The sequence below is a fragment of the Pseudoliparis swirei genome, chromosome 5, assembly GCF_029220125.1.
Source record: "Pseudoliparis swirei isolate HS2019 ecotype Mariana Trench chromosome 5, NWPU_hadal_v1, whole genome shotgun sequence".
Taxonomy (NCBI): domain Eukaryota; kingdom Metazoa; phylum Chordata; class Actinopteri; order Perciformes; family Liparidae; genus Pseudoliparis; species Pseudoliparis swirei.
This window is the reverse complement of record NC_079392.1, coordinates 26,185,015-26,197,538: the sequence shown is the minus strand read 5'-3', so window position 1 is coordinate 26,197,538 and position 12,524 is coordinate 26,185,015. Positions and strand designations below refer to the sequence as shown.

General features: G+C 42.3%; 2 protein-coding genes and 1 long non-coding RNA gene across 3 annotated transcripts; all 3 read left to right on the top strand.

The window, feature by feature from the left end:
* Positions 1–1,223: 1,223 nt before the first annotated feature.
* On the top strand, positions 1,224–3,846 carry srd5a3 (steroid 5 alpha-reductase 3). The gene is made up of 5 exons (XM_056414862.1): positions 1,224–1,440; positions 1,970–2,115; positions 2,496–2,681; positions 2,905–3,030; positions 3,144–3,846. Exons 1-5 carry the CDS (start codon positions 1,238–1,240, stop codon positions 3,401–3,403), a joined length of 921 nt encoding a protein of 306 aa, XP_056270837.1. The 5' UTR covers positions 1,224–1,237; the 3' UTR covers positions 3,404–3,846.
* A 549-nt stretch (positions 3,847–4,395) lies between these two features.
* tmem165 (transmembrane protein 165) lies at positions 4,396–10,130 on the top strand. Its single transcript, XM_056414555.1, has 6 exons — positions 4,396–4,710; positions 5,485–5,713; positions 5,804–5,979; positions 6,780–6,962; positions 7,460–7,565; positions 8,970–10,130. Exons 1-6 carry the CDS (start codon positions 4,555–4,557, stop codon positions 9,044–9,046), a joined length of 927 nt encoding a protein of 308 aa, XP_056270530.1. The 5' UTR covers positions 4,396–4,554; the 3' UTR covers positions 9,047–10,130.
* Positions 10,131–10,345: 215 nt separating this feature from the next.
* Positions 10,346–12,076, top strand: LOC130193930 (uncharacterized). The gene is made up of 2 exons (XR_008831730.1): positions 10,346–11,376; positions 11,727–12,076. It is a non-coding gene; the product is annotated as an uncharacterized LOC130193930 (long non-coding RNA).
* The last annotated feature ends 448 nt before the right edge of the window (positions 12,077–12,524 follow it).

Genomic DNA, 12,524 nt, shown 5'->3' with positions numbered 1-12,524 from the left:
TTGATAATAAACGATGATTTATTTAGCTTATTAAATGTAAATGTGTTCATCTTTCTTTGGTCTTGTATGATATTAAACTTGATATATTTGGGTTTTTGGACTCTCAGTTGGACAAAACAAACAGTTTCAATACGTCAGCTAATATATTTTTTGTGTGAAATTGTATTGACCAATATATTAATTTGACAATAACAAATAACCACGACTTCAAGGATTCATCCCTGTTGTCACGTCGGCTCCACTTGTTGTGTGGCGGGGTTCAGGTGCTGCCCCCTGCTGGATGCCAACAGAAAAGCTGTTTCTCTCACACACGCACGTGCACACGGAAATAATCAAATTATTAAAATTATTAAATAATCACCCAGCAATTTCATCCGGAGCTTTAATGAGTAATTTGATAGTTAACCATAATTATATATATATATATATATATATATATATATATATATATATATATATATATATATATATATTAGGGCTGTGAAACGATTAAAAATTGTAATCAGGTTAATCACAGGTTTCTGTGGATTAATCATGATTAATCCCATATATACATTCAGGGTTTTTCCTGGGTTAAAGTGGGTCTTCGGTGCTCCCAAAAAATGAACCGTCTGTTCATTGAGTGAGTGATCAGCAGCTGGCCGCTCGGTCCATTCGCGCACCTCACAGTTGCGTATTGATCAGACAAGAAGACACGCTTATTAACTCCAGTCACCCTGTAATTTTCGTCTGCCGAGAGAAGAGTTGTTGACGGGGGGTGAGGGGGGTGGGGTGCAAGTGACTTTTTTTCGTCCCGATGTGCGCGCACACGCCGGCATCCGAGCTCTGCGGCGCGCGAGACGGAGATCGGAGTCGTGTTAACGCGACACGTAGAGACAGAATGACATGCTGCTGGAGAGACGACCAACAACAGACGGATTGGAAGCTCATTCTGCACATGCGTTAAATGCGTTTAAAAAAACTAGTTAAACCTGTAATTTAATTAACTGAGTTAACGCGTTATTTTTCACAGCACTAATATATATATATATATATATATATATATATATTAGTGCTGTGAAAAATAACGCGTTAACATATATATATATATGTCTATATGTCTATTACTTGTTTTCTTTCTTGGAAGAAGAAAAAAAAAAACTTTCTTCCGGACCCTCTATATATATCCGTGTTCCCCACCGGACTCATTTTAGCGCTGCACACAACATTGCGCTCAACCGGCGGAGCAGCTGCCGAGATGAACTTCGTGAACGTGTTCTGGCTCTTCCTGTCGGCGTGTTTCTTCGTCGCGTTCTGCGCACACAAACTGGCGCAGCGCCTGCCGAGGAGGCACTTGACGGGTCGCGCGCACCTCGCGTTCCAGGACCTCATTCGGTACGGGAAGACCAAACAACGCGTCCAGCGTGACGTCAGAGTGCGCGCGCTCGAGATCCCCAAGAGGTGAATAACTGAAGACGTTGAAATGCCACTATTTCACTCTTAAAGATGTTTTTACTTTAACAACATGAGTACAAATCTCTCTTAAAACATACTTTTATTAAATAACACTAATGTTGAATGGCAATATTTCACTCTTAAATATTTATACATTTACTTTGACAACACAAGTACAGTACACATCTCTACGTTGTGTTTTTACTTTTCTATTTTATAAGTTAAATTATTTACTCAAACGGAAATGTTTCGTAATTTAATTATGAACTAATGTATGACAAACAACTTATTAGTCCCTGAAGTCAAATAAATTGCTCTTTTCTAAAGTCTGCTTAATTATTGTAAAAAATTTCACCTATTTTTTTTGTATTTAATTTTCAAATTATTTGAAATATGGTTGTCTCTCATTGCATTGTTTTAATTTATTTCACCACTTTTATTGTAACTTTATATACTTTGCTCTTCCCAGCGGTGTTATGTCCCTCTTTTTCTTTTAAATAAAGTTGTGTAAAGAGTAATCTCGACTCCTCTGCAGGTGGTTCTGGCACTTCTACGCCATCTCGGTGCTGTGGAACGGTCTTCTCCTGGCGCTGTACCTGAGCTTCACCTTCCAGCAGCGCGCGCTCCCGTCGTGGCTGACCGGACTCATCGACATCGTGGCCGACGCGCCGGCCGGGCAAGGTAGTGTCCATTACCTCCGCATTGAAAATGCGGAAGGTTATGTTTTGATCGCCGTGTATTTATTTATATATTTATTTGTATGCGTGTTACTCGCATAACTTAAAGTATTAAACCGAATCGCATGAAATTTGGTGGGATGATTGGTTATTATCCGGGGACCATTTGATTAGATTTTGGGATCGATCGGGTCAAAGGTCAATGTCATGAAAAGGTCAAAATCTTCTTTTTCCTTTCCAATTGGCATGCAACTAATGCCAAAATGTTCATAATTCAATGCCCAGTCTTGTGATATGCGAAGGTATGCGCTCTACCGAGTGCCCGTTCTAGTTATAATATGTAAAGTCCTTTGAGTCCCGGTGTAACCGTGGATCCCGCCTCAGTCCCTCAGCTGTCCACCCTGCTGGTTCTGGTTCTGCTGTGCGGCCACTCGGCCCGCCGGCTGCTGGAGTGCCTGCTGGTCAGCGTGTACTCTGACGGGGTGCTTCACTTCATGCAGTACGCCTTCGGCGTGTTCTACTACGTCGCGCTGGGCCTCACGGTGCTCACCGCCGACCGCCTGGGAGACGGTGAGCAGGGAAGCACTCCCCACATCGCTGGTCTGGATGTGTGTGTGTGGTCCGTGTGTGTGGGTTTTTTTGTGTGTGTCTGGTTCTGATGTGTGTTTGTAGTTTGTGTGTATTTGTGGTTCTGGTTTGTGTTTTAGTTCTTGTGTGTGTGGTTCTGATATGCGTGTGTATTTGTGGTTTGTGTGTGTGGTTCTGATATGTGTGTGTTTGTGGCCCCCTTTAGGGACCGGGCCCCTCCGCTCCCAGCTGGCCTGGTTCCACGGTGCTGGCGCGCTCCTCTTCCTCGGGGCCTCTGTGATGCAGCACCAGGCCACGGTGCAGCTGGCCGGGCTCCGCAAGGGGAAGACGGGTGAGCTTCCCCCGCGGCCCGGAGCCGTTTGGGCCTCTTCAACAAACGATGCACATTCTCATGGCTGCGAACGCTTTGCCCACGCCGCGTCTCCCCCGCTCGTTGTCTCGCAGGCGCGGTGGAGACGCTGGCCCACGTGCTGCCGCGGGGCGGCTGGTTCGAGCTGGTGTCCTGCCCGCACTACCTGGCCGAGCTGCTGATCTACGTGGGCCTGAGCCTGGCGGTGGGCGGCCTGTCGCTCACCTGGTGGCTGGTGGTCCTCTACGTGCTGTTCAACCAGGGCCTGGCGGCGCAGCTGTGCCACGACCTCTACGCCAGCAAGTACGAGGCCTACCCGCGGCACAGGAAGGCCTTCATCCCCTTTGTGCTGTGAGCGCGCCTCTTGTTGTTGTTGTTGTTGTGGGACTGTAAAAACAAAATGTCTGAAGGTGCTTGAGGCTGCAGAAGGATCCTCCACAGCTCTCCAGGTGAGAGGTGTGTGTCTGTATAATAGCGACGCATATCTCTATGATAACATATCAATGTAACGTTGTTATGTTTATAAAAAGGCAGTTTTTTTTAGGTTCTTACAGCAACATAAAGCACACTATAGCAGCTAATCTTGTATATAACGAGCAGCTTTTGTTACCAGAGATTTATATTAGTATATTGTGACGGTTATTAAATCCATGTGAGAAACTGAGCTTCTTTTCTCATGGCTTGCTGTTTTTTCATGAATATTAGGAAGTTGTTTTTTTTATAAATATGATGAACCTCGATGTGAAACTATTTTTGTTATAAAATACTTCACGTCTACACAATAAAATGAAAAACTATCATGGGAGTGGAGTCTGTTTGTCTAAGTACTTTCTGTATGTGATGTATTGGGTCTACCCATATAGATTTATATAAACAAAAGGGCAGGGATGGACTTATTATAAACACACGTATATATTTATAAACGTGTGTGTATATATACACTGTAGGTCTACATGTATACATATATATATACACTTGTGTATATTCATAAATGTATATGTGGAAATACACATCCATTGTACATATACACACGTGTGTGTACACATATATATTTGTGCAGAGCACTAATTCAAGTACATTTTAATTTAGAATATGAATAAAATGATAACATGATTTCCCTCTTGTGTGTTGAAATCTTTATTTATTTATTTTCAGCCGCGTTTACGTGACCGACAAGGAGCCCGTCCAATCACCGAGCTGCTCTGTGCCTACGTCACCGGCCCCCACTCCACAATGTCGCGTCACCCTTGTTTGCGGTCCAATCACACGCTCCCGTTCGCGGCAGCACGGTTCTATCTTTCATCCCGCCCCGCCCCCTCCCCCCGGTCTCCTCAGCGCTTTGGTCGGTGTGATCGTGACGTGTCTCACCGGAGAGTTCCTTAAAGAGAAAAAACCCCGAGGCTAGGTGGCTAATATGAAGTTGGCCATTTTCGTCGCCGATGATATCGAGTGATTCGGGGAGAAGACACGGAGCCCCCTCCTCTCTGGTCGGTACCTTCGGAAGCCATGATGCGTCTCGGGCTCGCCGGAGGAGACCGACGGGCTGACAGAAGTGTGACGCGACGCTTCTTTCTGCTCGCCGCCGCCGCCTCGTTGTTATTGTTGTCGGTCGGTGCCGTACCGGAGGAGCACAAACCGGCGCCGGAGCAGCCCCAACCGGAGGTGACCGCGTTCACGTCGACACGTATCAATTAAACGGTTTATTTTTAAACTGTCGAAATGGAGGAAACGGGTAGTTTTATGTTTGGCGCGTGCGCAGTCTGCACATGTAGCACACATGCTAACAGACTCATTGTGTTCCGGGTAAAGTTTCCTCTTTCGCTTTCTGCCAGTAAAAGGATAATAAGGAAAGTTTGACATCAGATGCGTTATAAGTTATGTTAGCATTTGATATTGTATTCTTACAAAGTTGGAAATCCTTTGGATTTAACTCTTCTGGTTGAGATTTTTTTTTAAACTAAAAATAATTGTGTTTATTCTCTTAACATGTCTGACATTTTACTTTATTTTCTTTGACATCTGTGCACTGTTTTGTTTGCTTTGTCACTTCATATAATAATATTCTATTTTTAATATATTGTACATATTTTTTTCTTCTATGTTTACTTCATATATATATATATATATATAGTGCATTTTCTTATTCTACTAAATATCTTTTATTTTGTGCATTTTAAAAATATATTTTATTGTTTACCTGTATGCATTATGGCTGCTGTAGCAAAAATAAATAATATCTATATAAAGTGCACATTTAACATCAAGTGGCTGCACATCAGAGATATATTTATAAATGAATAAATATGGTAAAAACTTGTCCTAAAACACAACCGGTGTCAGCAGGTCGGATCCTAACAGGAAGTCGGTTCGACCTTTAAGCTAAGGTCGTATAAACAAACATGTCTGACCGTCACCGCGTTGCTTTTCTTCCGACAGAAATCCTCGAGTCCCCACCCGATCGGCCCGGTGGTTTCTGAAGATGTCCCCTCCGGCAAAGGAGACCTGGGCTTCATCCACGCCTTCGTGGCCTCCATCTCCGTCATCATCGTCTCTGAGTTGGGCGACAAGACGTTTTTCATCGCGGCCATCATGGCCATGCGGTACAACCGCCTCACCGTGCTGACGGGCGCCATGCTGGCTCTGGGCCTCATGACGTGTCTTTCTGGTCAGTGGCCTTCTAACTGCACCTCGGGGGGGGGGGTGATACTCCTCCGTCTCCTCCTGAGTGATGATGAAGAACTTGTCTTCCCTCCAGTGCTGTTTGGCTACGCCACCACCATCATCCCGAGGATCTACACCTACTACGTGTCCACCGCTCTGTTCGCTATCTTCGGCGTGCGCATGCTGAGGGAGGGGCTGAGGATGAGTCCCGACGAGGGGCAGGAGGAGCTGGAGGAGGTGCAGGCCGAGATCAAGAAGAAGGACGAGGAGGTGACTCCCACTTTTTTTATATAGAATATTTTTACGGTAATCGATTTGTTGTTTGTTCTGTAAAAGAGTGAAAACAAAGCTTCAGGATTTCAACTTTAAAACGACTTGTTTTCCTTCACAACTTTAAATATATTTAGTTTACGGTTACAGTTTTTAACGCCGACCCTCTGATCGGGGCCATAAATGCTCCTCATCATCCCGGGAAACCCACATTTTCATGGACCTCGACATTTGAAGCATTTAGTAAACTAGGAATGGGACGATATGCAAGCTTCATGTCATTGTTATCATGGCCAAAAAAACATTATTCAAGATAATCCTACTTCTAAAAAATGCTTTAAACTCTTTAAAATGTCAATTAAACATGCATTTAGTTGAGAAACAAATATTTACAGTCCAAGATTCAGACCCCGAACGTCTCATTTTAAGCTTTTACTCTTTTACTTTAAAAAAACAACTGTGTCCTCAAGATAATCTTACATTTAAAAACATGATTAAATCTCATTAAGATGTCATTAAAACATGCAGGAATCAGTTAAAGTTGAGATACAAATATTTACATGTTGACTCTAATCCAAACCTGGTGAATCTCAGTAATATTCAAAAAATAATCCTACATTTAAAAACATGATTAAAACTCTTTAAAATGTCAATAAATCAGTGAAACAAACATTTAAATATGTCCATGCTGAGTGTAAAGCTGGGGGCCAAAGTGACCGTGACTCGGAGTGAGAGGCGTATTTAAACGTGCGTCTAGACGGTTAAAGTCTGAGTCTTTATGACCCGTCGTCTCGGTGCAGTTCCAGCGCTCCAAGCTGGTGAACGGCGGTCCGGACGTGGAGGCCGGCTCCGGCGCCGCCGCGCCTCGTTGGAAGTGGCATGGCTTCATCTCGCCCATCTTCATCCAGGCGCTCACCCTCACCTTCCTCGCCGAGTGGGGCGACCGCTCGCAGCTCACCACCATCATCCTGGCCGCCCGCGAGGTGCGTTCCGCTTTATATTTAGATTACCTTTCACAATAAAAGCCCCAGACATGTATCGACTGACTGTTTACCAGGAGGGAACTCTGAAAGGAAACTCGATAAAATATCTGAGCAGCTCTACATAATCAAGGGTTTAATCAATAAGATGCTCTGTAGAAACTATTTGAACTATTTTATTGAAGAAAATATGTATTTAGTTTTACAGGTTTATACGATATTTGATCATAAAGTAGATTAAAGCCTTCGTTTGTCCATTTTAATTTGGTGAACTGCCCTTTTTTTCCTTACCTTTCACAATAAAAGCCCCAGACATGTATAGACTGAGTGTTTACCAGAAGGGAACTCTTAGAGCAGCTCTACGTTCTCCAGAGGTTTAAACAATGAGATCCTGGTTGTTTATTTAGTTTTACAGGATTATAAGATGATTCATAATAACCTATTTTAAATGCTATTTACAGTGTTTAACATTGTTGATTAAACACGCGTCTGATTCCCAGGACCCGCTGGGCGTCGCCATGGGGGGAACGCTCGGCCACTGCCTGTGCACCGGGCTGGCCGTGGTCGGGGGGAGGATGATCGCCCAGAAGATCTCCGTCAGAACCGGTGAGGTCCGGTTAGGTGGACCCGCTCCACACTGTCGCTGAGTCTGAAGGATGTAGGGCTTTGCTTTAGGAGCGTGGGAACATATACAAGTACATTTACTCCAGTTCTTTACTCCAGTACTTTACTTCAGTTCTTTACTCCAGTTCTTTACTTCAGTTCTTTACTCCAGTACTTTACTTCAGTTCTTTACTCCAGTTCTTTACTCCAGTACTTTACGTCAGTTCTTTACTCCAGTTCTTTACTTCAGTACTTTACTCCAGTACTTTACTTCAGTTCTTTACTCCAGTACTTTACGTCAGTACTTTACTTCAGTTCTTTACTCCAGTTCTTTACTTCAGTTCTTTACTTCAGTTCTTTACTCCAGTACTTTACTTCAGTTCTTTACTCCAGTACTTTACTTCAGTACTTTACTTCAGTACTTTACTTCAGTTCTTTACTCCAGTTCTTTACTCCAGTTCTTTACTCCAGTACTTTACTTCAGTTCTTTACTCCAGTTCTTTACTCCAGTTCTTTACTCCAGTACTTTACTCCAGTTCTTTACTCCAGTACTTTACTCTAGTTCTTTACTTCAGTTCTTTACTCCAGTTCTTTACTTCAGTTCTTTACTCCAGTTCTTTACTTCAGTTCTTTACTCCAGTACTTTACTTCAGTTCTTTACTCCAGTACTTTACTCTAGTTCTTTACTTCAGTTCTTTACTCCAGTACTTTACTTCAGTTTCTTTACTTCAGTTCTTTACTCCAGTTCTTTACTTCAGTTCTTTACTCCAGTACTTTACTCCAGTACTTTACTTCAGTTTCTTTACTTCAGTTCTTTACTCAAGTACTTTACTTCAGTTCTTTACTCCAGTACTTTACTTCAGTTTCTTTACTCCAGTACTTTACTTCAGTTCTTTACTCCAGTTCTTTACTCCAGTTCTTTACTTCAGTTCTTTACTCCAGTACTTTACTTCAGTTTCTTTACTCCAGTTCTTTACTCCAGTACTTTACTCCAGTACTTTACTCCAGTTCTTTACTCCAGTACAGTAGACCTAAAGTACCTCAAAAGTACTTGAGTATTTACATTTGATGGGAAATACTTTGAACGTTGCTACTTTTATTTGACTATTAGTTACTAGTTTGGCTTCTTCATGGTATCAAATACAAAGATCAATCAACTTGATGATCATTAACTAAATATATATATATATTATTTAATTAAAGCCAATATTTAACTGATAATTATCTTTTTTTTAAATGCTTCTAAAATTCTGACATTTAGAATTGTACTATTTGCCCTTTTTAAAATTATTATATTCATTGAAAGAACATTTTAAAAGAGATTTGAATCCATCTCTACTTTGTTTAAAATGTGTTCCCAAAAGCTCCTCGTTGACGTCTTTTTTTTTCTTTGCTCCGCCTCCTCAGTCACGATCATCGGAGGCATTGTGTTCCTGGCCTTCGCCTTCTCCGCCCTCTTCATCAAGTCGGACGCCGGATTCTAATTGGACGAACAGACTTTCCGGCGTTCTTTGTACATACGTGTACGATTTTGGTGGCGTTGCCGTGAAGACGTAAGTCGTTTTGACCCCTCCCCCCTACAGTATGTATGACTGAGGGTTTTCTGGTGGAGGTTTTTCTTCTCCTCCCGTTATCATGAAGACGGAGCAGCGCTCGGCGAGGAGGCGTGGCCAGGATTTGAGTGACAGGCGACCGACGGCGAGACAATGAGGCCATTTAGAAACAGCTGCTGCCTTCTTGTTTTCTTTTGAATGTGTTTTTGTTTATTCCTCTTCCCTCTGGGGGACGCATTAAACATCCCATAATAAGAGGCGACTCTACGGGAGAGCGCGAGTTCATTTCCCCCCCGCTGCCGTCGCTAGGCAGAAAGACTGAACACAGAATCCACTGTATTTTAAAATAATTGAAATTTTGTTTTTTTTATATTGTTTTCTGAGGTAAAATAAAGAAGATAACGACATCAAGGTATTAAATAGGCAGATAAATATTGATTTATATAAAATAAGTCGTGCTGCTTTCCCCGATTTATGAAGTAGCTCATAAACACCCCTCTCTCCCCCTCTCTCTGTCCGTCTGTCTCTCTGTTTGTCTTTCTCTCTCTCTCCCTTTCTGTCTGCCTCTCTCTGTCTCTATCTCTCTCTCCCTTTCTGTCTGTCTCTCTCTGTTTGTCTGTCTCTCTTCCCATTTTTGAGATGCGATTATTAAATTTAGTTTTTATTTGAGGTTGTTGGAATATTTCTTCCTCTTCTTTAAACCCTGGAGTGGTCTCTCTCTCTCTCTCTCTTTGTCTCGCTCTCTTTTTTTTTAAAGGAGACCCTGAACCACTAGATTACCTCCTGTGTCTCGCCTTTATTTACTATTTATTCATCCTCGTTTCCTCTCTGATGCCCAGGTACTGTAGGGGGGGGATGGAAATATATTTTTTAAGGTGTACCGACTTAAAGCTGCATCGTCAATATTTGACAGGCTGTGAAATACTTTCTGTTTGACACCGGTCGGTTTGAAAATGCCTATAAATGGAAAAAAAGAGAATAACAAAGTTTCATGTTAATAAAGTTACAGAATGTTTTCATCAGTTTTATTTTTGGTTTGAACGGTTTGGGCTCGAGAAATAAATGAAAGCTGTGAACGTGGTTATACTTCATGATTTAAAGGGACTGTGAGACGTGTTGGACCTCAGACTGACCAGCAGGGGGCGGCAGAGAGGACGGGAGGTGAGAATGTGGGTCACCGGTTCCGCTGTAATACATACTAACATATACACACGCACACATACACGAATATAGACATGCGTATACTCACATACACTGACATACATACAGGGTGTCCGCGGGTCCTTAAAAAGTCTTAAAAAGTCTTAAATTGCTTTTCCTAAAAATAAGGCCTTAAAAAGTCTTAAATTGTCTTAAATTCAGATTGGATTGGTCTTAAATTTTTTGCGTGTCATGTCCAGGGGTTTTCCTGGGTCAAAATGGGTCTTCGGTGCTCCCAAAGAATATGTTGGCGCGCTGCGCGCGCGCACCGTCTATCTGTGCAGGTCGGGCTGTTGAGTGATCAGCAGCTGTCCGCTCGGTCCATTTGCGCACCTCACAGTTGCGTATTGATCAGACAAGAAGACACGCTTATCAACTCCAGTGTTTCCCCTATAACAGGGTGAAATCCCCCCCCCCCCCCCGCAAACAATTCTCGGCTCGCGCGACAGAGCGATGCGCGCGCCGGCATCGAATCTGACGTGATGCGCGCACACGGGTGAGCACCGCGTATTCGGTCCTATCAATCCCCTACAACGTGAAGCATCGGCTACTTTAGAAAACATGGCAGGATGCAAGTTCAACAACGGCTTGAAAAGAACGAGTGTTTCTGGTCACGGTCGGTGAAATGCTTCTGAAGCTGCGTTATGTGTCGCGAGACTTTCCAGCGGTGGAATCTCACGAGCAGAGCAAGAAGCACAGAGACTAGCGAAGGCTGCCAGCAGCCCGCGGGGCTAGCTGCTGCTCCGCCGCCCGCAACGACGTCAACTACAACGCTGGAGGTCACCGGAGGAAATCCAGCGCCTTGCAACAAAGAGCTCATCACCGAAGTCCAACGCTGCAGTGCGTTCTTCATTCTGTTCCACGAGACTCTGGACCAGACCACCGCGAGACTCTGGACCAGACCACCACGAGACTCTGGACCAGACCACCACGAGACTCTGGACCAGACCACCGCGAGCAGACAGCTGGACTTCATGTGCTATTGGTGAAATGACCACGTCCCGTCAGGATCCTGTGGAGCTCATGGGCCATGACACCAGGACCTACTTCAGCATCTCACAGTAAGTCTAACATAAATATATGTATTAACTATCCTCTTGTATATGAGTATGTGTTTCATATAGTTAAGCTTTAATCGTGTATCAAGTTAATAACAGCTATGCATAGGCGCACTACACATTAATTAGACTAATTAAAAATAGTTTTATAATGGTAGTAAGTAGAGTGGTGTTTACCTGTCAATATGTCTACATCGTGTTCACTAGGCTCAAGAGATGGCTCACGTTGCTTAATTTGTAAAAATAGTATTCATTCATATTGATCCAGTTTGACATTAATCTGAAGTGGTGTCATAAGAGATGTGGTGACTGTTGTTTGGCTAATGTCTGCCTTTTTTCTTTCTTTTTTCCAGGAGAATGGACCAAATGTCAACTGGAAGTTTTTATATTAATACAGTTTGAAAAGGATTGTTTTCCTAGTATATTCACAAAAGCTCAGGAGGAGACGTATGAACCTGTGACACACACATCCATCACATGGAGACATGAGAACACACACACACACACATACATTCTATTATGTAAATGAATTTGCATTTTAAAAGCAGCTGGAAATGTTATTTGTTATTTTATGGATTTTTTTTGTTCAAAAGGAACTATGTTGCATGTATTTTTTAAATATATTTACTTAATTTTAGAGACATTTGTTCATGGGACTTAAATGTTCTGAAAATGTATTAATAAATATAATTTACAACAGCAATGACATTTGTGTTATCCTTTTGCATTACACCATACTGTTAATTTTGAACAGACATCAGTGTGTTTACTTTGAATTAATTAATTTAGATTAATGTATATTTCCATCGTAAATTAGGTCTTAAATTTTATTTAGACGTGGTCTTAAAAAGTCTTAAAAAGTCTTAAATTTCACTGGTTTATTCCTGTAGACACCCTGTACATACATACACACACATATACTACCATACATACACACACCTATAACACATGTAAACTAACACACTCTTTAGAATATATTTAAAGTTTACATTGCTCCTTTTTATGGTTGTCCCACCATTTACAAGACTAAACTATGACATGTGTTTGTGTTTTTAGTTAATAGTTATTTTATTTAATGAGAAAACAAACATATAAACTCTATCTGATGATTTATTGACCCTTAGACTGTTTGAGCATCCCCATCACCTCGT